The 27,848-nt window shown below is 38.8% G+C and overlaps 1 protein-coding gene across 1 annotated transcript; it reads left to right on the top strand.

Moving 5' to 3' along the window:
* The first annotated feature begins 54 nt into the window (after positions 1 to 54).
* On the top strand, positions 55 to 27,197 carry LOC143295222 (acyl-protein thioesterase 1-like). Its single transcript, XM_076606796.1, has 8 exons — positions 55 to 276; positions 10,191 to 10,222; positions 17,506 to 17,571; positions 18,702 to 18,749; positions 19,874 to 19,944; positions 20,556 to 20,737; positions 21,061 to 21,225; positions 21,731 to 27,197. The coding sequence occupies exons 1-8, from the start codon at positions 97 to 99 to the stop codon at positions 21,776 to 21,778; spliced, it is 792 nt and encodes a 263-aa protein (XP_076462911.1). The 5' UTR covers positions 55 to 96; the 3' UTR covers positions 21,779 to 27,197.
* The last annotated feature ends 651 nt before the right edge of the window (positions 27,198 to 27,848 follow it).

Genomic DNA, 27,848 nt, shown 5'->3' with positions numbered 1-27,848 from the left:
TTGCCGTCTGCTAGAAGTCTCGCCAGTTCACACGTGACGCACACTGGTGTCTGCGTCAGAAGGCGAGTCAACACATCATCGGCTGGTTCTGTTTTCATGTACGGGTTTCCTTTGCTTGATCAGAAACCGAACCGTGTACTGACCGCTGCTGTCGCTCTATTTTCACTTACTGTCATCGCGTACCTGGCCACTGCTAGACGTTATATGGGCGCACGTTCATCGCAGGAGATGAACCCACCCGCAGTTGTTCAGCCTCAGAAGGATCACACAGCCACAGTGAGTCTACTGACCATTGATTGAATGAATTTTGTAAAATGAACAAGACACCGTAAAGAGTTTAAGATTGTTTGACTGAAGATAGAGAGATCCTCTTTAGTAACAGTCTGTGACCGATCTCGTTTTTTCTGTCAATTTCTGAAACAGTTGAAGGGGGAAAACTTGACTGTTGGAAGACTAAATCACTAATTCGTTTCGATCGTGTTCGAGATGCTGTTAGTAAATACTTGACATTGTGCATATTTTCCAAGTTTCCTTTATAAGAAGGAAAGAGACAAGTTTTATTCACATTATAATCACAAGCGATGGATGTTCATTTCATATATATATATATATATACCTGATAATCAAAGATAACATTAGGACAGATCATAGTTAGATCTTCTCAAGTAGTAACACATTATGGACAGTTGCAGTTGTAATGATGATGAATATAATGATAATGTTTAATTGAATCTGTCATCTGCACACAACACAGGATGCACAACACACACACACACACACACACACACACACACACACACACGGACTTTAAGCAAACTGAGAAAGTGAACATGCTTATATGTCATCACAGCATTTTTAGGGGAAGATCTCAAAATTATGTGTTGTGTACGTGTGTATATGTTTTGTTTTGTTTTCAACCATTCTCATGTGATCATAGTGTGTGTATGTGTGTGTGTGTTTGTCTGTCTGTCTGTCTGTGTGACAGTGACAGTGTCAAATAATTGAAATACATGAAAAGAAAAACTCCCAACAGTCTTTTAAAGTAATTAATCATCAGTAATTGGGAGCAGTCTGCTCTGTCTCAGATCAAGTCTTCTCAGCTCGAAGTGAATTACCAAGGACTAAGGAGTAAAATAAAAAGTGAAAATGAAAATGTGTTGTAATGATTTTGTTAATATTAATAATAATAATAATAAAATAATAATAATATTATTATTATTATTTTATTATTATTATTATTGCTACTACTACCTTTTTCTATATTATAATTATTATTTATTTATCTATTTATGTAAGCTTATCTATTATTTATTCACTTTTTTTTTTCTCAAGGCCTGACTAAGCGCGTTGGGTTACGCTGCTGGTCAGGCATCTGCTTGGCAGATGTGGTGTAGCGTATATGGATTTGTCCGAACGCAGTGACGCCTCCTTGAGCTACTGAAACTGAAACTGTTATTGTTGTTGTTCGTTATGGTACCTTTTGAATCTGATTCCTTCAAAATCAAAAGCTGAGGATATATATATATATTTTTTTTTTTTTTTTTTTTTTTTTTATTTTTTTTTTTCCATTCTGAAAAGAATAGTTGGAAATTAGTGATTGGTCAGGAGAGGATGCTTGTGCATGCAGTGCACCATGTGTACATGTTTTGTCTATTCTCATGTGGTAATCCCTGTACAGGGCAACTATCCACAATGGGGTATGCGCTCTAATAATCTGATGCTGATGTATGACCGTTAAGCCCCCTAGTTCAGCCAGGGGAAACCAGGCCCCACCCAGCATCAACCCCGCCACCCTCCTCCACCTCCCAAAAAAGGTGTCCTACTGTTCGTGTGTTATACCTTATATAAAATGGTCAATGTTCACCAACATAATTCTAGAATTTAATTATTTCCCAATTAGTTCTATGGCTTTGATATAGTTTAAAGTTAAATTTCCCTAGTCTGAATTATCACTGTCTGGTTTGAGACAAAACAGAAAATTCAAGGGAAAGACAAACTACAATGAAAGGTGTGAGGATGGAGCAGAGAACATGATAAAAGTTATTTAGCAAACTATTCTAGTATTTAAAAAAAAACCCAAACATACTAATTCCCCCAACCCCCCTCCCCCCAAAACCAAGTAAGATAAAACAAACAATCAAACAAAAAGTTTTGAAAGCAAACACCCATCTGAACTGTGAAGTTTCTGGAATGTTGAAAAAGAAAAATAGATTAAAAAGAATGATTCTGAACAATCCCAAAGAAAAGCAAGCAAGGAAAGTTCCAGTTCTCCTCCTGTTACAGCATGTCATGTATGATTGAAAAAAATTAAGTTTGAAATACAATAACTTGATTGAAAATCAGTTTGCCCTTGTTAGCTGTGTGAATGAACTCCGCATTCAATCTTCCCAGTTCCCTTTGGCTTATCTTGCACCTTCTCTCAACTCTTTTACTCAGATGTCTTTCTTCTGACGATATTTAATCAGTTTATGCCTCAGAAGGAAAGTGAAGGTGAGATAGAGAAGAGATAGAGGAATGGATTATGACCGTGTGGCAGGAATGGATTATGATAGTGTGGCTCCTTTCATCATACATGAGAACAGAAGAGAAACCAACTGTGACACTGTTTGCACATTGACATTGCTTCTCCTCAATCACCACCCAATGATAGACCCTTGTCAGTAATGCACTCATCCCCTCTGTCCACAATGTTGCTTCTCTTCGACTCCTTAACACCAACCCCAATATATGTATATACTTAAGAATTTACTTACCCATGGTATCCATTTCACACTTTGTTTTTAATGAACTATTCTGTTTATTTCTTTTGAATTAATCTATGTGAGCATTTGTTTGTTGAGTTGTTGTTGGTGAGGTTTTTTTAAATTTGATATGTATAATTCGGCATTAATTATGTAGAAAAGATGATTTTCTCCCATACCAATGCCAGACTGTGAAAGTATAGACATGATAAAATTTTACATATATCGAAAGTGACTTGTCTGAATTGGAAAGAGTTTTGACAGCAGTACCATCAGTATGTTTACTGGTAGTACTGACAGGATATATATAGCACCAGTGTTATTGGTATAATAGCTTAGGACTTTTGATAGCAAAAATATTGTGAAGTTATGTCCTGAGTGTTACCGTTAAAAATGACAAGTGGTCTTTTGTTTTGCCTTCCTGAAGATTCCCCATCTTTATGTCCTGTAGTGTATTCCTGTCTAAACAGACACACACACAAAAAAAAAACCCAAACAAACAAAACAAAATCTGTTATATCCGTGTTGGGTTTTACCATCTGTGCCACATTCTGTTGCAGTCAGTATAGGCTTTGTAGTTGTACTCTTTCACAGCAAACCCATTAGTGTTGCTTTCATTTTCAATATATACATTATATATGCAGATATGCACTTCTACCACTGTGATTATTGATGATATTATTGCTGCTGAGGGCTGTTGAGGTTCTAGTTATCTTGTGAGTTGTGTTTGAAACTTTTGATTCTGTTTAAGATTGAACATTAATATAGTTTGATTCATAACCAGAAATATCCATACTTCAGTTCAGAGATCAGAACATGACTGTAATGACTGAAATTTTAAGAAGTTAGAAACTGGTCCATTTGAGTGAGTGGAATGGGAAGATGGAGCGAGTGCTGTCAGTGTTGTGCGCACGCGCACTCACACACACACACATCCAGACTAACACACACACACACACACACACACACACACACACACACACACACACACATTTTCCAGGCCTCATGCTGCAGAGCTGGGCGCAAGTTCTTAAGTCTGAGGAGGACTTAATAGCCCCAGCATCTTGCCTGGGATCATGTCAGTTGAAGGAGAAATCTGTTGCCAGGCGGTCACTTGAGGCTGAGAGGGGGGAAAGTGGGGGTCAGAAACACTGACCCCCTCGTTTCCTGCCTCATGGGTCACAGCGTCAGTAACGTACCAGTTATTTAGTGTTAATGCTAATAACAGAAACATATAAAGTGACAAAGAGTGGAGTGTTGGCCCAGAGGTAATGCGTCTGCCTAGGAAGCGAGAAAATGGGACCGCACTGGTTCAAATCCTGGCACAGTTGCCAATATTTTCTCCCCATCCACTAGACCTCAAGTGGTGGTCTGGATGCTTGTCATTCGGATGAGATGATAAACCAAGGTCCTGTGTGCAGCGTGCACTTAGCATATGTAAAAGAACCCACGGCAAGAAAAGGGTTGTCCCTAGTAAAATTCTGTAGAAAAATCCACTTCGATAGGAAAATTAAAAAAAAAATATTGCAGGCAGAAAAAAATAGGTGGTGTTCTCAGTGTAGTTATACGCTGTCCCTGGGGAGAGCAGCCCAAATTTCAGACAGAGAAATCTGTAGTGAAGAAAAGAGTAATATACAATACAATTCAACACTTCCCTCACATCAGTTAATTATGAATCATTATTCAATTTATTGTTACCCTGTAGGGACCAGTGAATGTGGGAGAGGGGGGCGGGGGGTCAGAGTATTTGAATGTGCACTCTACCTAACATGGCCTTAAATGGGTTAATGTCTTTAATGTCAGACTTGCAGGACATTGTATTGTTCGCCCTTGTTTGTGTGGATTCTTGTATGATTTGCTGTGTGTATGTATGCAAATAGGAAAGAGAGAGAGTGTGTATACATGTGCATATATATATAGACTTCTACATTTTACTTGAAGAACTTTGCGGCTTTTCTTTTTTTTGGGGGGGTGGGGGGGGGGGAGATGAGCTTTGTTTCAGGGGACTATATTTATTGACTTCTTTTTTTATGTAGAAATCCTAGAATCTGGGAAAGCATTAAATTGTGTTTTCTCAAGCTCAGAGGCTAGTATATTCAGTCACTCCTAACACTGTTGGCTTCAAATTTTAAAACACCACTTCCCCATGTGGTGTGCATAGGACAAAGTGAACACACACACACATAGGTTTTTTTTGGTTCTGTGCCAGGGTTAAAATCCAGGGCAATGATGTTCATATTGATCAGCCATATATAGATATCCATCTATGACACTGACATTGGTGACAAGTAGAAGTAAAGTGGGCCATGCATGAAACAGTGAATTTACTTCATTTGACAAATTTACTTTAAATGGCAGATCTTACACTATACTCTATAGTCTTGAGTCTGCACTGACCTGTAGTTGTGTGTTTACTTTGATCAGTGATTAAGTGTGTGTTTTTTTGTTCGAAGGTTAGTCTGCCATTAGTCTACAGGAGTCGTATCATTATGATTATCTATACTTTCAATAAAGATTAATTTATACTGACTAAATTTAATGAGAAACAAACTCAGTAATGGCCTTATTAATTTGAACTAAGTGAATTTGATGAGAAACAAGCTCAGTAGTGGCCTGACACTAGTAACAGATTTGCTGAGTGAAATGAAATAAGATGAATTATATTTTTGACTTGTATTACTAAAAAAAGAGTTGAAAATGTGCCAGTGAGATTGGAATTCATACAGACTGCGTACTGCACACATTCTTGCACTTGTTTTGTATAATCTCTTATATAGAGAGGTAAGTTATGTACTGCACACATTCTTGCACTTGTTTTGTATAATCTCTTATATAGAGAGGTAAGTTATGTACTGCACACATTCTTGCACTTGTTTTGTATAATCTCTTATATAGAGAGGTAAGTTATGTAGTTATTGTATACAGTGTTTAAGATTTAAGGAGGTATGTTTTTGTGAAAAATATATAAGAACTCTGAGTCTGATAAGTTTACTTTTGAATACATTTCTGCTGATGCAGTTACGAACCACACAAGTTCTACAACTGTTCAAACTAGGTTTAAACTGTTGTTTAATGTTTGCTTTACTGCTGTTTTCAACACCCTGCATGTGGTGTGTTGACAATGGAGATTATTCTGAGGGTTGTTGAAGTATTGTGATTCAAGAATATTAAGCTTTAACCGGGATAGGACCATTATATATGTTTGAGATAGACCTGGTGTGCATGTGTAGGCGTAGGTATGTGTGTTCATCATCAGCTGATCCCCCCCCCGGCCCCCCATGCCTCCCCCCTCCACACCCCCCAAAAAAAGAAAAAAGAAAAGAAAGAATGAATGGAGAAAAGTTTTTTCAGTTAATCTTTTGCAAAACCTGACAACCTATGTGGGAGATGGTATGATCGTTATTAAGATATTCATATTGTTTTTGGTGTTAGTTTAACAAATCTCTGTATCAGTCTCTTACGTAGACTTCCTGTGAAGTGGTGGTGATATACTCTTAGAGAGTAATAGTGGTTATATATAATATTCTTTAGAGAGTAGTGGTGGTGATATCCTCTTAAAGAGTAGTGGTGGATATATATATATATATATATATATATATATATATATATATATATATATATATGCTCTTTGAGAGTCTTGGTGGTTATGCACTCTTTGAGAGTAGTGGTGGTTATATGCACTTAGGGCGTAGTGATGGTTATATGCGGCACTTTCCTATTGGTAAAGGCACTGAAATATGGCAGAAGGCGGCACCAGGGAAGAAGGGTAGGGGACAGTGTATTGATCTCGCCTGGAGTGGGGCTTGACTCATGACCGGGCAGTGAGTGGCCATAGCAGTGTGTGTGGACATTTATTGATCCACCCACACCTCCTGTCAAGAAATGACTTCCCCCTCACCTGATCTTCTTGGTCTTCGGGTCACAGACAGTTCATTCTGGGAGTTCAGATTGATTTATCAACACATTTTACCCCCCAGTGTCTCTCTCTCTCTCTCTGGTCATCCATTTCATTTGTTGGCACATGTGGATCGATCTGTTGTCACTACCTCCTTGAATTTTTGTTCTTTTTTTTATTTTTTATTTTTTTACTAATTTGTGTAAACAAAGTGAGTCTGTGTTTTAACCTGGTGTTTGGTTGTGTGTGTGTGTGTGTGTGTGTGTGTGTCAGTGTGTCTGTGTGTCTGTGGTAAACTTTAACATTGCCATTTTCTCTGCAAATACTTTGTCAGTTGACACCAAATTAGGCATAAAAATAGGAAAAATTCAGTTCTTTCCAGTCATCTTGTTTAAAACAATATTGCACCTCTGGGATAGGCACAAAAAAATTTAAAAAAAGAAGCCAAATTATGTGCAAACTGCATTTACTGTTATATTTATATTTTTTGTATTCTCTAAACTTGGCGCTTTGATCTGATATTCTGACACTACAACAAGAGCAGTCATTTTTATCATTTTTTGTTCAAACAGGAACTTCTTTTGCTAAGCATGGCAGTTATATTTATTTTGCAAACGTTTTGGTGCAGATAGTGAAAAAGGGAAATTAATCTGTAATTAATGCTAGGGGACTTAACTTGCATTTAACTGATCTTTCTCATCTTAAACATTACATTTTGAAATTATACTCAATACATAGAAAGCTTGTGTGTTTTACTCTCAGCGTACGGGACTTTCACTATGTTCATTCACCCAAGTGGTCTTTTTCGGAAAATACTAAAATCAATACAACGAGTGGACTTTATAGATCTATTGGCTGAGCCCAGAAGGTCATGGGCAAAAATCAATTGCATACACATATTTATACACATTCAAAGCGCGTGCTCATATTCTTCACGAACGCGAACGTCGCCATTTTGTTTCAAGTTGTTGACCTGCCCGTTCAGTCCTATATTCAATCAACAATACACGGTAACATGTGATGGAAAGTTGGAGAAGGAGACCATTAAATATTTATTCAGAGAAAGATTTGTGAAGGCCTCATCACTTACTGGATTATGCCCCAAACTGCCATAAAGATATCCATAGAATCAGTCGGAAGTCAGTTAAAGATAATAAACCATGAGAGTTAATACCCTTGAATTGTTGAAACGCAAAAATTTCCAGTCTTGACTTTTCTCAAAATGAAGTCCTTTTTACTTCATATGTTTAGAAGTACTTGTACTTGGCTCTACATGTTATTAGTTTAACAAAATACTCAATTTTCATATCAACTTTAAAACTATAATACTAGAATGAACAGAAAAGAGAAATTGAATCGACCGTGTCAACCAGGTGTAACTAAACTTGTACATCTATCTTGATCCAGAGAAAACGGCTAACTGTTGCAGTGTGATTGCGGTGATAGCCACATCTCCTTTACCGCAGACTTAAAAAGAATTTTTAATTGTCCTTAAAGATTTCTTGAATGCCCAAGATACACCAGAATAATATGATTTGAACAGTGTTCTCACTGCGAATACCGCAATCGATTTATCGCCCTTTAAAAAAAGCATGTTTAAATATTATATTTTTGAACGTCAGTTAAGGAGCCATGATAGCGTAATGGATAAGACAGTTTCTTCTCATCTGAACACGCGGGATTCGAATCTGCCGTTAGGACTTTTTTTTTTCTTTTTTCATTTTCTTTTAACCCGAAGCTTTATAATAACAAATACAGAACACATTTTAAGGATTAGAATTTTTTTTTTTTTTAAGTGTATCACAAGTGAGTCTTGAAGGCCTTGCCTCTCTTGTTTTCCTGGTGTTGTTACTGTTGGGGAAGAAGACCATGTCATCAGTTCCAGCCTTCAGTTTGCACATGTATTACATATCAAAGTACTAAAGAAAAGGAAAAGTATGGTAGTTCTGAAGACCTGAAAGCCTGGAATTTCTTCGACCAAAGTAAAATGTCACCACCATTAACACGCAGAGACTGTGATCAATAGTCACTGCAGACAGAAAAATATGGTTAGAGTCAGTGCTTGTAACAATCAACAACTGACACAGTAGACAACAAAAGTTTTGAGGACTTTTTTTTTTTCCAGGTTTGTTTTTAGGTAAATTTTTACTTTCTTGTTTGATAGCTTTTGAGCATCAGGAGAGATGCTGACTTGCATAAATATGCTGAAAGTTGTGTGTCAGGGGTGAAAGTTAATGTGCATTGTTTGTGCGTGTGTTTGTTTTTAAACCACATATTGCCCTTATGAATTCATATCATTTCAGTCTGGTTTTGTTTTTGAAACGGCATCAGTGGGAAGGTTTTATACAGGAGCGTTTCTTCTGAAAGAAGTGAAATGATGGAGACAAGCTGAATGTTGAATGAATTTGACATTTTGTTGCAAAAAACAATAAAGATACAGTATGAGTTTACCTTTGAAAGTGCCTGTAAATTTTTTGGATGAAATTTCCATTCTCATTCTCTTCCCCCATGCCACCTCCCCCACAAGAAACCATATCTTTTTGAGTTTTTCAATGTAAAACAGGCAGTAGTCACTACTGATCAACACAGATCTTGATATTGTATAATAGTCAGTTGTGTCTGACTATGATGATCAGAACATCAGAGATCTAGGAGGCAAGTTTGATTACTGTGGAGAGTGTCATGCCCACGTTACATCCCCACTATTTCAGCCAAGAGGCTTCGGACAGTTAAGTGTTGGGGATTATTCCCAAAGGCCAACCAGCCTCCAAGGCTGCAGCACTACGAGCCAGAGCAATCTAATCTCCAAGTTTTAGAAACACAAGTCCTTCACAAAAGACTAAGCTGTGAATAATTTCCCATTGCAGTGTAGAAACAGTTGATCACACAGCTCTCAATTCGCCGTTGGCCCAACTGTAACCTTCTGTCAATCTCTGATACAAGGTGAGCATTGAGCTGTGCTTATATATATATATATATATATATATATATATATATATATATATATCAGGAAAAAAAAAGATGCTCACCAATTCAGTATGATCTGGATTTCTTTATAATAATGATAATCATCATTACCATTACAATGATTTACCTTCTCTAGACAACTTTTATCAATCAGTCAGGACGAATCACATCCAGCATTTGGGATTTTCGAGATGCTCCCCTCTGGTTGTCGGTGCAGAAGTATAAGGACGAAAACCAATTGCTTCGCCAATAGCTTTTTCCCAAAAGCAGTCAATACCCTGTCTCTTGAACAAATCCAGTATGATTAAAGAGAGTTGTGCAATCAAGAGCCACTTACCAGAAGATCTAGTCATCAGTCCCATCCACATGTGATATGCAGCTTATGTTCAAATGTATGTGTGTGTGTGTGTGTGCGCGTGCCCACAAATTCTTATATATTTTATTTATTTATGTTTGTACCTTTTTATGTACTATCCCCCCCTATATTCCTTGTGACCCCGGTATACTTGGTAATAAAGACATATTCAATTCTATTTTATTCTAATGTTGGTTGGTATTCATTTGTACCATCTTTTATCTGTGTGCAGTTGATATTCCTTCATGGGCTTGGAGACACAGGGTGAGTTCTGTTATCAGTTCTGTCCGTCTGTCTGTCGATTGGACTCTGTCTTTCTCTTCTGTTAATTCACTCACTCCATTTTTTTTCCTCATTTTTTTCTCCATCAGAGTTTCTTCTTTCCTCACTTCTTCCCTTTTTATTGTCACTCTCTTTGTCCCTCTTTTTGTCTGTCTTGCCCAACTCACTCTCTGCCTCTCATTCTCTTTGTGTCTGTCGGTCTGTCTGTCTCTCGCTCTCACATATTTTTACACACATACACACACACCATATACACCTCAACCCCCCCGCCCCCCCCCCCCCCCCCCCCACACACACACACACTACACTCGCATAAGCGCATAAGTCTGTACACATTAAATGAATGGCCAACTAACACACACACACACACACACACACACACACACACACACACACACACACACTCACACACTTCTTCTGAGTCAGCACCTTGCTAGAGAGTAGGAGCATGGGGTCCTCCTTGATTATTTGTCTCAACAGAATTTGAACTGAATTTATCTAAATCCTGGAGTAGTCTTGTATGGGGGATAAAAAAAAAAAAAAAAGAAAGAAAAGAAAAGCAAGCACACGCACGCAAACAAACACATGCACGCAAACAAAAGACAGTCAGACAGAAAGAGTTATTTGCTGATCACAATTCAATGGAAAGAGTTATTTTCACAAGATCACAGAGTTACAGATCGCCTCTTATTTCTGCATCGAGTCACATATTCATGCACACCTGAAAAACAAAGAAAATAAACAAGCAAACAAACAAACAAAAAAACCCCAAATAAATAGAGGAAAAAAAAAGAAAAAAAAGAGAGAGAAGAAGGAGAAAGAAAGGAAGAACAAAAATGTCATGCCGAGTTCTGTGCTTATGATTATGGAAACTTAATTCACCTAAACCCATGAGCCATCTTGGGTGTGCTTAAACTGACTCGATGGCCCCAGACAACAACAAGGGAGAAGCTTGTTAGCCTGACATTTCCCCAAAGGCTGTGACAGGAATTTGTTCAGACTTGGAAAGGGTGGGTGTGTGTGGGGGGGGGGGGAGGGGGGTGGGGGGGGGCAACAGAAGAAAAAAAAGCAGCTTTCTAAAGAAAGCGAAATGAAGAGAGTTTAAAGGTCTTTTTTTTCTTTTTTCTTTTTTTAAATAAAGGTCTTAGTTAAAAATAAAAAAGAGAAAAAAAAGAAGCAACAGAAAAAAAAAAGTTAGTTTAATTTTTTTTGAACTAAGATAAAATGAAGAGAGTATAAAGGACATATAACCTTGTTAGTTTTTAAAAAAAAAGAAAAGGAAAAGACAGCAGCATAGGAAAAATTAGCAGCATAGTCAGTGCCAGCGAAATTTGTTCAGATGAGAAAAAAAAAAAAAAAAAAAGAAGCGACAGAAAAAAAGTTTTTCAAAACAAACTAAAATGTAGAGAGTATAAAGGACATTTAACCATGTTAGTTTAAAAAACAAAACAGGAAAAAGGAAAAGAAAACAGCATAGTCAGTGCCAGTGGAATTTGTTCAGACTTAGGAAAAAAAAAAAAAAAGAAAAAGAAGGGACAGATAAAAAAGTTTTCAAAACAAAATCAAATGAAGAGAGTGTAACGGACATTTAGATATGTTAGTTTAAAAAAAAAAAAAAAAAAAAGGAAAAGAAAGCAGCATAGTCGGTGCCAGCAGCTGTAGACAGGCGAGGGTCCTTTGATCAGGGCGGTGCCATTTCAGGCCTAAAAGCCAGCGCTGATGGAGTGGATTGATGAGAGCCAAGGTGATGCTATCGATTGTTTACAGGGAAGAAGGCCTCAGCCGGCTAAAGGTTTCTTGCCTACCATAAAGGGATCTGCTGTAATGTGCACCCTTCCTTTGTTGCAGTCATTTATAGGTTTCTTTTATTATTATTTTTTTAAACTGGAAATTGGGGACAAAGAAATTGGTAGACAATAGAGTTGAATAGTTTGTGTGGGGGGTGGTATTTGTGTGTGTGGGTGGTGGTATTTGTGTGTGGGTGTGGGGGTGTGCATGTGTGGTGTGGGTGTGTGAGTGGGTGTGTATGTTTGTGTGTATATAAGCATTTGAGCGTGACCAAATGTGTGTGTGTTTGCATTACTTGGTGCATGTGTGCAGATACTCAGAATGTGCATGTTACAATAATGTGTGTTTTAACTTACCTATCCATGTACAATGAAACTTTTTTTCAGTTAGACCTTTATAAAGACACAAAAGCAGAATAAAGACCTTGATGTCATTTGTGTGCACATGCATGGGTATTTGTGCAAGCGCTCTTTGGTGATCATGTGTATAGCATGTATTTGTGCTTGTGTGTGTGTGTGTGGTGTGTGGGTGAGGACATGTGCACACAGTAAATGCCTGCAACAGTTTCTACTGTCTGTATAGAAAGACATCTTCATTTGAAACCAGATCCCTGTCAGACTGTGAGGACATTGTGTTTGCATTAGTGTGATAGGAAAAGACGCATTTCCGGAAGATCACATGTCACGTCATTTGAACACTGCACATGGTAGGGGAATTACAGCCGAGAAGGAAACATGCTGAGTCCCTTTTTTCATTGGTGTGAACAGTCAGCACATGGTAGGGGAATTACAGTCGAGAAGGAAACTTGCTGAGTCCCTTTGTTCATTGGTGTACATCTGCAAGGGCCATATGAAACAAGACATTTGATTGGAGGAAAGAAAAGATGACTTGTCTGTTCATTGAAAGCCTGCACCCGGATGAAGGAAATATAATCGGCTTTTCACTGATATGTGTGAAAGTTTACCGTCAAAGGTTTGTCAGAATAACATCCTCAAAAGTACAAGTGGATAAGCACACACACACACACACACACACACACACACACACATGTACACACACACCCATCAACACACACACAGAGACACACACACACACACTCAAACACACACACACACACATCTCTCTCTCTCTCTCTCTCTCTCTCTCTATATATATATATATATATATATCTGAAACTGAGAAAGCAAGAGTGACAACTCAGAAGTGAACAGAAGAAACAGAAAGGAAAGAACATAATAATAGTCAATGCTGCTCCTTTGTGCTTTGATCTTTTTTAATGAAATAAAACATCCTTTTGGACTTTTTATGTACAATAAGTGAAGTTTTATACAAAAGAAGATAAAACTGATAGGTAAATAAAATGCCTAATGTGGGTATGGGGGAAAGAATAAAGTAAACACAATAGTTTTGTCTGACAGTGATATGGGTTTTATGTTATGAAAAAGGAGTTTAAAACAAATTTTACTCCAAGCGTGGCAGATGCCACATGACTGTCAGTCACAAACCAGCAGAGACAGAGAGAGATATGTCTCAGTATGCATCAGAAGGGTAGGGGAGAGGAGGGAGCCACTGTGAGGGAAAATGGTTCCATCATGTTCCTTGGCAAAAATAGATGTAACATGTCTTGTCCAAAGTGTGTGTGTGTGTATGTGTCTCTCCCCCCATGCCCCCCCCTCACCCCCCCACACACACCATCCAACCACCACTTCCTTCTACTCCCTCCAAACTTCACTTCACACCCCTTCCATCTTCCCCACTTCTTTTCAAGCCATCGGTTACTGAGGTAGACTTCTTGCTGTGAGACATTGGCAGTGACTACATCGACTGTGTACATCTTTGGTGCCACCCGCTGTGCTCAATGCCAAACTTACTGGAGCAGTCTGTGTTAAAATGTTGCGTGGTCTTGTGTTCGTCGATGCTTAAAGCTACAGACACTTTTTTTTTTTCCATTCTGACAACAGGGTTCAGAATCACATTCTCTGTGTGTGTGTGTGTGTGTGTGTGTTTATCTGTCACACTCTTGTGTGTATAAATGTATACACACTTGCGGTGGTGCCATGGTTATCAGAACGGCATACCACAGCCCTTCATACCCGCAGCAAAAAAGAAAAAAAGAAAAACACCATTATTTCCTTTTGATCATTACCTTTCATATTTGTAATTATAATATGATTTAGAGTTAAGGGTGGAGGTTGGAGGGGGTGGGGGGCAGAACACTCACATACATATGCATAGTCGCATGCATGTTCAATCGTAATTAGTATGTGCATATGTCACACACACGTTGTGAATGCACACACCCACACAAACGCCCAAGCATATACATACCCAGATGGAAGTTATCTCTGAAATTCTGCATGTATGTGTGTGTGTTTTTGTCTGTTTGTCCATCCGTTGGTGTGTCCGTACCCCAGTTCTGGCTTGCCCCGTTAAATGTTTCAAATGTTAAGTATTGTTCAGCTGTGGTAATTGAGCTTTCTCCCAGCAAGCAAAACATTGTCACTGGGAACCATTTTCAGTTGGCAGACAGATCAATGAAGGCTTGCTGTGGATTTATGGCCCAAACTGCACAATAAAACTTTCTTCTTTTTTTTTTTCTTTTCAGACGTAGTCACTCCCTCCTTCTTCAGTCTCTTAAGTTTCCTCTCGCTGTCACTGTCTCTGTCTCTCTCTCTGGCTGGATCTGTTCCAATGTCATCTCTTACTCTCTTTCCCAATTAATCCCTTCCCTCTCTCTCTTCACTTTTTCCCACACTAACTACACACCCTTGTGCTTGTTTTGTGCCATTGCGTGTACACAGTGTGCTCCTACCTTTGCTTGGACAGTTTCTTGCAATTCACCGTTGTCAACATATATGAGTTATGTTATCTTTGGAGAAAGAGAACTAGAATGTGCAAGAGTGAGACCGTGTGTGAGTGCGAAAATATGTGCACACGTGTGTGTGTGTGTGTGTGTGTGTGTGTGTATGTGTATTTTGTATGCATCACATGTATGCATATGTGTGTGTTTGTATTATGTATGTGCTTGTGCATGCATGTGCGCACATGTGTGTGTGTGTGTGTGGGGGGGGGGGGGGGGGGAAATACTTAAGGGATGTTTTGGAATGATGTTGATTCAGTTTGAAGGTTACTGTCAATCTTAGTCTTCCAACTGTGATGCGTACCATTTTTGCCAACTGCTGTTTTTTGAGCATTGCAGTCTCGTTAGTTTCAGCATGCAGTGCTGTTGCTGTCAGTAATAATAATAATAATAATAAAAACGCTGCACTGAAGGAGCAAAAACTAAACAGTGGTGTATTTTCAGTTTATCATGTTCATGACAGTTATATCCTTAACATGACAGATGGCTTCAATGCTACATTGAAATATTCAATTTTTGGTTGATATTTTCAAAACAAGTTATGTAAAACATACATGCAAATGTTCATTTGTTTAATTGTTATATGAATGTTAGTGTAGAGAAACCCCCTAAACACTGTTTCTCATTCTCGGCTGTATCCTGCTATCAAAATTTTATGAAATATGTAACTCTTTGACTTGTACCAATCTCTCTCTCTCTCGCTCTCTTGAAATGTGTGTGTGTGTGTGTGTGTGTGTGCGTGTGTATGTGTGTTTGTGTGTGTGTGTGTGTGTGTGTGTGTGTGTGTTTATGTGTGTGTGTGTGTGTGTGTGTGTATTCTCCCTCGTCTATGCCATTCTGTTTCCTCCAGCATAACGAAAGTGCATTTTCAGCCCCTGATTTCGCAAGAAATAGGTGGACAAAATGTTGGCAAGGTAAACACTTGACACAAATTGGCTAAGATTTTTCATGTATAAGCTGTGATTCAGGACAAACCTGGCATCAAAGAAGTGCGGCATGACACTGACTATTAGAAATGGAGGAATGGACTGGGATGGCATTTCAGATTTTTGACACTGAACCCAGACTTGTTATTTCTGTTTTCCTGTACATTTTGATAGTCTCTGCCCTCTCATTACTCTGGTCTATGTGATCGTCTTTTTATTTAAGGCTGTGTGCACCTGTTCTTCTGATTGGTTTATTGTCAACTCACTACAAGGTGATTCAGACATGTAGGCATTATTCACCCCCACACACACTTTCTCTCTCTCTCTCTCTCTCTCTCTCTCTCTCTCTCTCACACACACACACACACACACATGAACACATATACACACATACATCCTTTGTAGTAGGGGAGTGTGGGGGTTGGGGGGGGAGAGAGTGTCAAGAGAGAGGAAGAAGAATGCTGCTGGTATAGTGATGGGATGTGGAGTACAGGAGGTATTAGACAATTTGTCATGTGCACCTGTATATGTGCTCCTTTGGTCTTAATTCTCTGTCAGGTATTTGCACCTGTAGGCATATATATATATATATATATATATATATATATATATATATATATATATATATACATACATATATATATTTATATGTATATATATATATATATATATATATATAGAGAGAGAGAGAGAGAGAGAGAGAGAGAGATTATGTATATATATATATAGAGAGAGAGAGAGGGAAGAGAGAGAGAGGTGAGTGAGTGAGTGTGTGTGTGTGTGTGTGTGTGTGTGTGTTACAGTGAGAGAAAACTCCGAAAAGCTTCAGAGGATAAAAAGAGCTTAAAATGTTTTTGAAAGCGAAACAATACAAGATAGTGCTTTGTTGTATTGTTTGTAAATTTATGTAACTAAAGTAAGCAGATGAAGTTAGCAGTGTATGAATTTCTGATGTACAGCAGGATGAGTATTTCTGATGAGACGACAAACCGATGCCCCATGTGCGTCATGAACTTTGTGCATGAAAAATAACCCATGGCAACAGAAAGGTTGTTCCTGGTCACAATTCTGTTGAAAAAACCCCCCACCTCTTTGATAGTAAAACGTGGTGAAAAAAAAAGAAAGAAAACAGAACATTGGTGGTTCCACACTTCAGTGACCTGCTGTCCCTGAGGAGCTGGGGCTAAATTCCATGCAGAGAAATTTATTGTGAAAACTGATACACTTCAATCATCCAGAAGGAAGCTTCAAAATTTTTGTGTGTCAGAGTGCAGTGTTTGTGTTTCTGACCTTATATTTTGATAAAGAGACGGAACTGCACTTAGGTTTTCAGAGGAGACGAAAAAGGAGGAGAAACAAACAGACAAGGAAATAATAATGGTGTTTTTTTTGTTGTTGTTGTTGTTTTTGTCATTGTTGGGGTTTTTTTGTTCTTGAATTGACAACAGCCTGTTAAGCTTTTATACCAAGGGGGAATTAACAACAGGGAGTGGGGGAAGGGATAAGGAAAGGAGCTGGATAGAGAGAGAGAGAGAATGAGAGAGAGGGAGATAGAGAGCATAAGCATACATATATAATAAGCACAGTGTATTTTTATTGGCATCTCTTGCATGTTAAACAATGTATTGGTGGCAATACTTATTTATTTATTTATTGAGTTCATTTATTTATTTATTTTTTTCAATTTCCAGGCACGGATGGGCAACAGGGCTTCGGATGCTGAAATTACAACATATAAAATGTGTCTGTCCACATGCGTAAGTGTTGTTTGATGGTGGTGGTTTTGCATTTGTTGCATATGGTTTGCAAGTGGTTCCTGGGGGTGACGTGTGGAGAAGGTTGGACTTAAAGTTGGTGAAATGGTTACTTCTTTTTTGTTGTGTGTGCACATGTGTATGCATGTGTATGTGTGTGTGTGTGTGTGTGCAAAGGAGGGAGAATGAGTGACACTTTATCAGAGATGATCAGTTGTGGCAAATCATTGCAAAGAAAAACAAAGTTTGTGGGTGTTGGTGTGTATGAAGACCAGATATCTGTTTGTAAGTAAACTGGAAAAAAATAATTTTGTTCAGTGATGGTGATGATGATATGGATACTTATATAGCACCTGTCTTCAGTCAGAAACCAAACTCGAAGCGCTTTACGAACACAGAGTTGTTTGCACAACACACTGCCTAATTGGCTAGAGCCGACTGACAGCTGCCATTGGGTGCTCATCATTTGTTTCTTATATCATTCAGTCAGGTTTCAGTCATGCACACACACACACGCTCACACAGACATGTAAAATATTTTAGGTGTATGTCTATTTTGTTTATTTACCCCACCATGTAGGCAGTCATACTCCATTTTTGGCAGTGTGTATGCTGGGTATATTCTTGTTTCCATAAACCGCCAAACGCTGACATGAATTACAGGATCTTTAACATGCATATTCTATGTGTGTGTACACACATGAAGGGGGTTCAGGCACAAGCAGGTCTGCACATATGTTGACCTGGGAAATCAGAAAAATCTCCAACTTGAGCCCACCAGGTGTGATGGGGATCGATCTCAGGAAACTCGAGTGAGAATCCAGTGCTCAAACTATTTGGCCTCTGCACCCATCAGAAAATCCATTTTGCTGTCACTGCACTTGGCCATACCATTTACATACCTAGACGACTGCAGATGAAAGCATGCAGTTACTCTTTTGGAACGAGTTGTTTTTGATGTGCCTCATAAGAACATACATGCCTCAAGCACAACCCAAACATTCTCTTATCTTAAACTTTAAAAAGGCCATGTGTAATAATTGATACTAACACATTTACTGTATAAAGTATTACCAATGTTAATGTTTTTACACTATTTGGTTAATCCTTTGATTTCATTTTATGCTTCGCAGACCAATCAAACCAGTCACATTAAACGCGGGAATGAAAATGCCGTCCTGGTAAGTACTTGGCTTTCTGTCTCTCACTGCTTGTGCCTGTCTGTTTAAAAAGAATATATATCTCTCTCTCTCTCTTTCTCTTTCTCTCTCTCTCTCTCTCTTTGTGTCTCTCTCTTTCACATTTCTCTCTCATTCATGTTTCTTCTCTTTACTATTTGTCTGTTTCATGTTTTGTACGAGTGGAACTCTCTTTCTGAAGATGCACATTAATTTTGTATGTTGCGTTCCAGGTCTGTATGACAAAGTTTGAGTTTTCATTGATGTGAGGAATGAAAACACGTTTTTTCTGTGTGGTTTCCAGTGCAATGCTTTGTTCTGAGGATTGGATTAAGTATAAAACAATTATCTCCCTGTGCCTTGGATGGTTTGTCATTATTCAGCAGAAATGAGCATTATCTGTCTGTATATGTAGCTCTTGTGTAACAGTGAAATACACAGTCTGTTTTAACACGGAAATACACAGTCTGTGTGTGAGTGCAACTGCAATTTTGATTATGACACCCAAGTAGTCTTATGTTTTTTTCTTGAATTTTGTTGTTGTTGAAATGTAGAATCCAGATCTTCTTATGTTTTGGCAGACAGAATGGAAACTGGACAGCTTGGTGATATTTCTGTGTGTAGTTCTGATGAAAATTGTTCTTACATTATTGCCCTGCTTGTTTTCATATCTTAGAGTCTGATGACCTCAGTTAAAAACAACAACAACAACTCTGTGCTTACAGATCCTGTGAACGTTGGTTGAGATTGTGTGTACGTCTGTTTTTCATTTTCAGTGAAAGTTGAACTGCGACATTTCTCAGTTTTATTTTCTAGCAGTTGTGAAGTTCACTTCTCTGTATTTAAAGAATTGGATATAAAAATAAGTAAAGAAACAAATATATAAACAAATGGATAATTAAACCAAGAAATGAACAAATAAATGAATGAATAGATTAATTTGATAAATACATAACCAAATGAATAAATAGATAGATAAATACTAAAATAGATAAGTAAATATTGATAATTTTGAAAAGAACCAACTTATTGCTGTGTCTATCAGCAGGCACGGTGACGACTGAACAGTGCTAGCTGTGTGCTGGCAGTCATGGAGAAAACAATATTGATGTGCTGTGTGTTGACAGGTTTGACATCTATGGACTGGACATGAACAGTCCGCAGGACACGGATGGCATCAAGGAAGCTTCACACACATGTATGTCTGACCATGTGTGAGTGGAGGGTGGGGTGGGAGTGGGGGCTGTGTGTGTGTGTGTTTGTGTGGATGTGGATGTGTGCACATATATGTATATGTATGCATGTGTGTGCGTGTGTATGATTGCGTGCGCGTGTGTGTGTGTGTGTTGTGTGTGTGTGTTTGTGAGTGTGGTTAGATGACTGGAAATTAAGGACATGGTATATCCTTCTCTTGGTGTGTGATTACTTATCAGGCGGTTATTATATCTTTGTTTAATATAATTGTGCAGCAGTAAAAATAAGTGCAGTTGTACTGGGTTTCAGTGCAGCGGTTGGTGGAGAGAGAGGTGGAGGGTACTGGATTGTCGTGCCAAAGTAATGATTGTGCTACAGTAGAAATAAGTGCAGTTGTACTAGATTTCAGTGCAGCAGTTGGTGGAAAGTGAGGTGAAAGGCACTGAATTGTTGTGTCAAAGTAATAATAGTGCAACAGTAAAAATAGGTGCAGCTGCACTGGGTTTCAGTGCAGCAGTTGTCAGAGAGGTAGGTTGAAGGGTACTGGTTTGTCGTGCCAAAGTAATAATAGTGCAACAGTAAAAAATAAGTGCAGTAAAATGTACTGGATTTCAGTGCAGCAATTGGTGGAGAGCGAGGTGAAGGGCGGTATTCCGCGGGACCGAATCTTCATCGGGGGTTTCTCCCAGGGTGGGGCAGTGGCACTGTACACAGCCTTCGCCGTCAACAAGCCTATAGGAGGGGTGGTGGCCCTTAGCACCTGGCTCCCCATGCATACAGTGCTCATGAATGACAAGGTACAGTGATTGGTGGTTGGTGGGTGTGTTGGACGTGTGTGTTGTGTGTGTGTTGTGTGTTAATGTGTGTGGGTGTGTCTGTGCATGGTGGGTTGACCTGCCTGTGAAGAGTGTGTGGTGTGGGCAGGAAATTAGGTACAAGAAGATTGTGTGGTGTGGGCAGGAAACTAGGTTCAAGAGTGTGTGGTGTGGGAAGGAAACTAGGTACAAGAGTGTGTGGTGTGGGCAGGAAACTAAGTACAACAAGAGTGTGTGGTGTAGGCAGGAAAGTAAGTACAGCCCCTCCCCTTGAAGGGAAGACTGTATGTGTATGGTGTGGGCAGGAAACAAAGTACAACAAGGACGTGCCAGTCCTGCAGTGTCACGGCACACACGACCCTCTGGTGCGCTTCACCTGGGGCAAGGAGACGGGCCAGTTCATCAAGTCCTTCAACTCAAAACACGAGTTCAAGAGTTACAACAGCATGATGCACAGCTCTTGCCCAGAGGTGAGATAAATATATAGTGTTCCCCAATTTTTGTGGAACTGTTTTCTTCTTGTGTTGATAGTTTTTTGGGTTTTTTTTTCTCTGCCGTTAGCGTCAAGGTATTGCATGCTTCAAGAGTTCAAGAGGTACAACAGTATTATTTATAGCTCTTGTCCTAGGTGATACATTGTTCCCCAGTTTAGGAAGAACACAGGAAATATACTAAAATTAATCATTTTTTGTTGTTGTTGTATTTGTTTGTTTTTGTTTTTTTTTTCACTCCAAAAATTGACATGCATGGATACAGCTAGAAATACCGTAGAAGTAACTTCCTCTCCCATGCATTTTATGCATATATGTAGGAACATGAAAAACGTTTTATTGAAAAGAAGTTTTGCTGCCAGAGCACAGGGCTGGATGAGTTAAATGATGAGTAGCTGTTGTTACCCCGTGTGGGATGTGTGGGTGGGTTGGTGGGGGCTGTGGGACGGAAGGACTGACTGCTGTGTGTGTCTGTGTCTGACAGGAGATGCAGGACGTGAAGGAGTTTCTGGAAAGACACTTAGGATCCTGAAGGGTTAGTGTCGAGAGGGGACAGACCAGGTGGCCGTGTCCTCCTCCTCCTCCTCCTCCATATCTCTTCACCATTCCCTCTCCGGACGGCTTTTCTGGATTCCTCTGCCCGCCCCCCACACCAACCCAGCCCCCTTCAGTCTCCTTTCACTTGTTCCTGGCCGCTTCCATGCTACTCATGGTTTTACATTGTCTTGTCGCATTCTTGTGTGCTTGCATGCACACAGACACACACACACACACACACACACACACACACACGTACATTCATGCACACACACACACACACACACACACACACACACACCAGTGTGTTGTCTTGATTTCTTCTCTGTATGTCTGTCTGTCAGTTTGTCTGTCTGTCTGCCTGTCTGTCTGTCTGTCTCCTGTCTATGTCTGTCTCATTTGTCCTCAGTTTATTTATGCACAAATGTTGTAGTGTTTTATTTGATTCCTCAAATCATATTTATTTCTACGTCTTCTAGTTGTTGCTAGTCAGAAGATGATTACATAATTTTATTACCATGATTTTTGTGGTGTGCAGGCGTGCTTCCACAGCGTATTTTTAATCGTTGTGTGCGCAATTTGTAGACGTGGGTATTACACTTCGGGATGTATTTGTTTCATCAATTGACCACTCACAGGTTGTACATACTTTGTCCTAGCTGTTTGCCGTGAGCAGAGTCATGTTTTGGGCGTATGGCTGTCTTCCAGTTTTCGTGGATACAGCACAAACTCAAGATGCCAGATCGTTTGTTTTAGTTCTTTTTATTTTGTTAGAAAATTCACACAAAATGCAAATATTCTGATGTATGAGAAGTGCAAATTCCACATTTCACAATGTTTTTTTTTTTCTTTGGTGATGAATGAAATGTGTTGAATTGTTTTAAGTTTTCTGCCGTCGGTAACAGTTCATAATTCGTTTGTGTACACACAGTATGATAGATAACATTGCTGAAGGCACAGTACTGGTGTTTTGCTTCACTCTTGGATGTGAAGTCCACATGCGAGTACAGTGGTTACAAGGTGCAGTCTATTATGACAGTTGTTTTTCTCCTTTTCACTGCCACTGCAAAATCATGATTTCACTCATCTTTCTTGTGGTGGATTTATTTTTGTGTGTGCGTTTCTTCAGCTGTGGTTCTTTTTGTTTGTCTTTTTTGTGTTTGTGTGTTTGTGTGTGTGTGTGTGTGTGTGTGTGTGTGTGTCCTTATTTGTTTTCTGCTGTTTCTGAATGTGTGGCAGTCTTGAGTTAAGTGTGTACCGTAGATCCTGCCAACAGGATGGTCTGGGTAGCCTGGTCTTAAGCAACTGGAAGCAAATCATTTCACATCATCTGTTATTAGTTTTGTGCTTGGAGAAGATGCCCAATAACATGGAAGGTATACTCCATATTCTCCACATAACAGGCTTTTTTTCCAATGATTAGTGGTGACTTTTTGGGGGGTGGGGGTGGGTGGGGGGTGTATTTTTGTTCTCTCAAGACTGCCAAGAGGGGTTTGATTAGAAATCCTTGGAGTCAGGGTACTGCCGACTTGTGTTCGGTGTAAGATACTTTGTTGGTCAATGATTTATGTTTCAAAATGTTTCCATGTCTTTTTTTTGTTTTTGTGTGTTCTTTTTTGTATACTGAATATTTGAGTGTTGGTATTTCACTTTAGAAGTAATCATTTGTGCAAAGGTTCCTGTTTTGATAATAGTATTTGAATGTTTGCTTGCATCCTACCTTGTTTAGTGTTGGTCATTGTGTGTTGGCCACATAGGCTAAATGCTCATGCATTTGTTTTACCAGGGGTCTGTGTCTATATGTATACAGTTTTGTCATCACTTGCTGTGTTGTGTGTATGTTTAAATGTTTCAAATTGTGTGTTTGATTTAGCGTCTGTGTGTGCAGAAGTGTGTTCACATCACATTATATGTTGTAAGTTTGTTTTCTGAATCATTTGTGTTTTTGTTTGTGGATTTAATTTGTTCATTGTGCATGTTTGTACAATTCCTTTGTGTCTGTTTTAGAGATAGTCAAGCTGACTTCTTGCTGTTTTGTGATTAAAATAGGGAACAAAACTACCTATACTTATCGATTCATGACAGGCATCTGGCTTATCCAGGTCTTTTTGTTTCGATTTGTTTTGTTGGTATTGCATGTTGTGTGTAATGCCTTTTAGCCATAAGTTCTTCTCAGTTGATGGTAATACATTGTCCTGACTGTTGAAAATGTTTTCATTCATTCTGAAAACAATTAGGATCAGTCTTGAGAGAAAAAACTCCTAGCTTATCGATCATGAATTATTTCATATGAATTACATGGACTGGAAAAGAAACTCAATTGTTATTACCTGGACTGGGAAAAGAACAAAAAGATGACTGACTTTGAGACTCAGGGAAAAACAACAACACACAACTGACTTTGACAAAATGAAATATATGTTTCTATACAACACAAGGTTTCTGAAAACTTTCTAAAATGCTGGAGTCCCTGTGTCACCTAGAAAAATGACCCACTGGGAACAATCTCTCTGTTTGCATAGGCAATTATTTCTTGCACATGCTGGTACCAGTTTCCACAGGGTTTGCACTGATCAACATGAAACACCCAGATCAGTGGAAATAATGGTTCTGGTTGCACTTAATTTTCATTCAAGATGGTAAATTTTTGCTTTTCCTCCAAGCCAGCACTGATTGATTAAAAAGGAGGTTGAGCAGGTTAAGAAAGAAAAGTAGAGTTATCAGAGGATGGTGGGTTCTTTTTGTTTGCTTGTTCCTTTTCTCATAATTTCCTTTCCCTTCAAGGACTTTAGAACATCTTGCAAAGATTTGACATAGCATGAAACAGTATGTGTGTGAACGTTCCATGTGACCTTGAGAGGTGGTCACAGTCAGTAGACACGACATAGTATGTATTTAGAACTGGGAAAAAACAAACAAACATTAACTTGGCTTTTTGTGTGTGCGTGTTTCACTTTCATGTTACTGTTTTCGGTTTTCATGTGTTCACTTTTAGGTTATGTATAGCTGCGTTTAGTTCTGTTCGGTTTTTGCTGGTTCAGTACTGACACACTTGGACAGTTTTAGCAGCAATGAATGTTCCTGCCACAAGCTGCAAAGATCTTAATTTGTCAGCTTTTTATTTAGAATCTGCCCCCCACCCTCCACCCATTTTTTTTTTTTTTTTTTTGTGGTCACAAATCACATGTTACATCTCAGATCAGATCACACTCCAGTAATGATGTACAGTTTGAAGATGGAAATTTTTGGTCTTTGTGCTGTTGTCAGAAGAATGCACTGCATTGGCTCAAAGTGGATGTGCTGCTCATCACTGTTTTTGAACAGATTTGGGTTGCTTGAGAATTGCTGGGAACATGGATTCCCAGTTACCCCCAGTGCTCTGTGCAGTTAAATAATACTCGTTTAGTTTGTGGTATTTTCACACACACACTGTGTGATCACATTGACAGACATGCATGTGCACACATACTGAATTAGGTGGTTCCCTTCAGATTTGGAGGCAGCCATCACATTCACAATGATGGATCACTATAAAGACACAGATGTCTTGTGTTGAAATGTGAGGAGAGTTGGCCACTGGAATGAAAACAGATAACAACTCATCACCTTGAACACAGGTACCAGATAAGTAATTTCCTGCCTTTTGTCATGAATTAAGCACTAGCTATTAGTTCGTAATGACTGCATAGTTTTTGTGTCCTTGGTATGTGACAGACACAAGGGGGTCTCATGAAGAAAGTGGTGTGGAGGACGGTAGAGCTGGAAAAGTCATGAATTTCAAACATTTCTGTCAGTGTTGGGATTTTTTTTTTTTTTTTTAAAGTGGTGTCCGTCCATCACCATGTGGAGTTGGCTTCAAGATCAGGGTCAGGTGGACTGTAGGCTTGTGGCCGCTGCATTTCTGCTCCTTCCTCAGCAGGGTGTTTGTCTGTATGTGTAGGATTCCATTCTGTTTGTGAAATGGTGTTTCCATGGCTCTCGACCACCTTTTGTCTTAAGAGGAGAGCATCATCTGTGACAGTTCATTCTCTCAACACTCTCATCCCCAGTTTCCTAAGTATTGCTTTCTAATGTCACCTCCAAGGATTGTTTTTCTTGTTCTTGCCTAGTAAAGGGTTAACCATTCTGTGATAGCTTTCAGACTATGTCTACTTTACTGATTTCTCCACAGCTGGTCAGGCCAGCAGCTGTTGAATATTTAACAGGGTCAGAAGAGTGTCTCCAGATCCTTCTTTTTCATGGCTCAGCAGTGCCACATGTAACAGGCCTGGCCACTAGTTTTCCTTATGCGTTTCTCTTGTAACTGACCAGATATGAATGTTGCATCCTTCCTTTCCTTATTTGTACTGCAGTTTTGGCCATAGAATGACGAAGGCACACGAGAGATGACTTTCCAACTTGGTTTTTGTTACACTGGAGTATACACATTTTGGTGAATTTGTCTTCAAAGCATTAATGCTTCCAGTGGCAATGTGGAAAAGCTCAAATTTGTACATACAGATTTGAAAGTAAAAAGTGAGTTGGATTTGTTTTGAACATACTCCAGTGTTCTTTGCAATGAAGTGTTTATTTTTACAGTGCCATAAATCAAAAAGCAAGCCAACAAAAAAGACCAGGTTTGTTCTTGCATGGGTACAGGCGTACATGTGCACATGCACGGACAAAATACATCCACTTTGTGGCAACCAACAGTGTGGAGCACGTGTGTTTGGCTGTTCTGACAAAGTTTTTTGTCTTGTGTTTTCAGTGTGCACAGCACACATTATCATGAATATTTTGTGTTTAAGACAGGCTTGTTTTTATTTTTTGACATTGTCTATGTTCTTAATTTTTTTTTTTTTTAATACTTTCATTTGATTGTTATATTTATTTGGTCTTGTTAAGAATTATGGTATTGTTAAGAATTATATGTGCAAACATGTCATGTATTTGCATATAATGTTGATATCACAACAGTCAAATCATATCCACCTCAGATTTTATATATTATTGTTGAAAAATCTTTTCTTTTAATTTTTCCCCCTCCAGCAATTTTCCCATATTATGATGCAAAATGCATTACAAATTCACTAACATAGACTTAATAGATTCATCATAATGTGACAATGCATGATATTAACATTGTTGCAGGATGTAAACTATATCTGTTACATGCACAAGAAGAATGTGCCAGTGTGCAAAACCTGCAGCACACATAAAGCACATGTATGTGTACACCAGTTGAAAAATGTGTGGAATTTAAAATATCAGGTTTCCTGTGTTCTTTGTTTCTGAAAGTACTCAAGATACCAGATCATCATTAGAGATAGTAGTCTTTAGAATGGAGTTTTTGAATGATGACATTCTTCAACATTTTAGACTTGTGTTCTGTGAATAAAAAAAAAGCTTATGTTTAAAATACATCAACAATCAAATCACTTTCGGCAAATCATTTTTGAATGGATGTTCTTTTAAAGCCTTCTTTCTGCATTGGAATGATTTATAACAGTATGTTCGCTGTTTCCATTGTTTTTTTACTGCCATGGTGATGTTTTAAGTTATGCGCTGTGTGCAGCTACAGTCACCAGTATGTGTGACGGGACATTAAACAAAATTCGGCCCCGTGTGCAAAAGCAGTTAGTGTTCATCTGAAACTGGCATCTCTGGTTCACAGTGTTATAGAAAGCTGGACAGTGTGATTGGTCAGTTTTTGTTGTGAGTGACGCGACAAGAGACACCAAAAAAGAGAATGAGAGAAAACCAGAAAGAACACCAGCGGGATGAGACCTACTCATAACATGTATTTGTGAAGCAGTGTCGAAAATGGTGCAGGTTCAGTTCCTTCGTCAACACTTTTAGGGTTACACCCCCATCCTGCTCTCCACCCTAAAAAAATATATAAAAAGGATACAGAAATGTAATAACAAGGCCTGTTAAAAAAACAACAAAAATAATGAGTTATTATTTGCTTAACAAATCCAGGGTAGGGGGAGGGGGGGGGGGTCTCTCTGACAGACAGAGCCTGTAGTAGCAGGTTTGGGGGATTCAGAATGCAGCGAGAAGGAATCTACTGGACAGATTCTGTT

This window comes from Babylonia areolata, chromosome 20 (genome assembly GCF_041734735.1).
Source record: "Babylonia areolata isolate BAREFJ2019XMU chromosome 20, ASM4173473v1, whole genome shotgun sequence".
Taxonomy (NCBI): domain Eukaryota; kingdom Metazoa; phylum Mollusca; class Gastropoda; order Neogastropoda; family Buccinidae; genus Babylonia; species Babylonia areolata.
The sequence above is the reverse complement of the archived record's forward strand: the minus strand, read 5'-3'. Positions and strand labels throughout refer to the sequence as shown.

Excerpts from the sequence above, each read along its gene's own strand:
- LOC143295222 (XM_076606796.1), top strand. The coding sequence starts at position 97 with ATGTACGGGTTTCCTTTGCTTGATCAGAAACCGAACCGTGTACTGACC. Across the intron at positions 277-10,190 it reads AGAAGGATCACACAGCCACA|TTGATATTCCTTCATGGGCT; the intron begins GTGAGTCTACTG and ends ATCTGTGTGCAG. Across the intron at positions 20,738-21,060 it reads CAGTGCTCATGAATGACAAG|GAAACAAAGTACAACAAGGA; the intron begins GTACAGTGATTG and ends TGGTGTGGGCAG.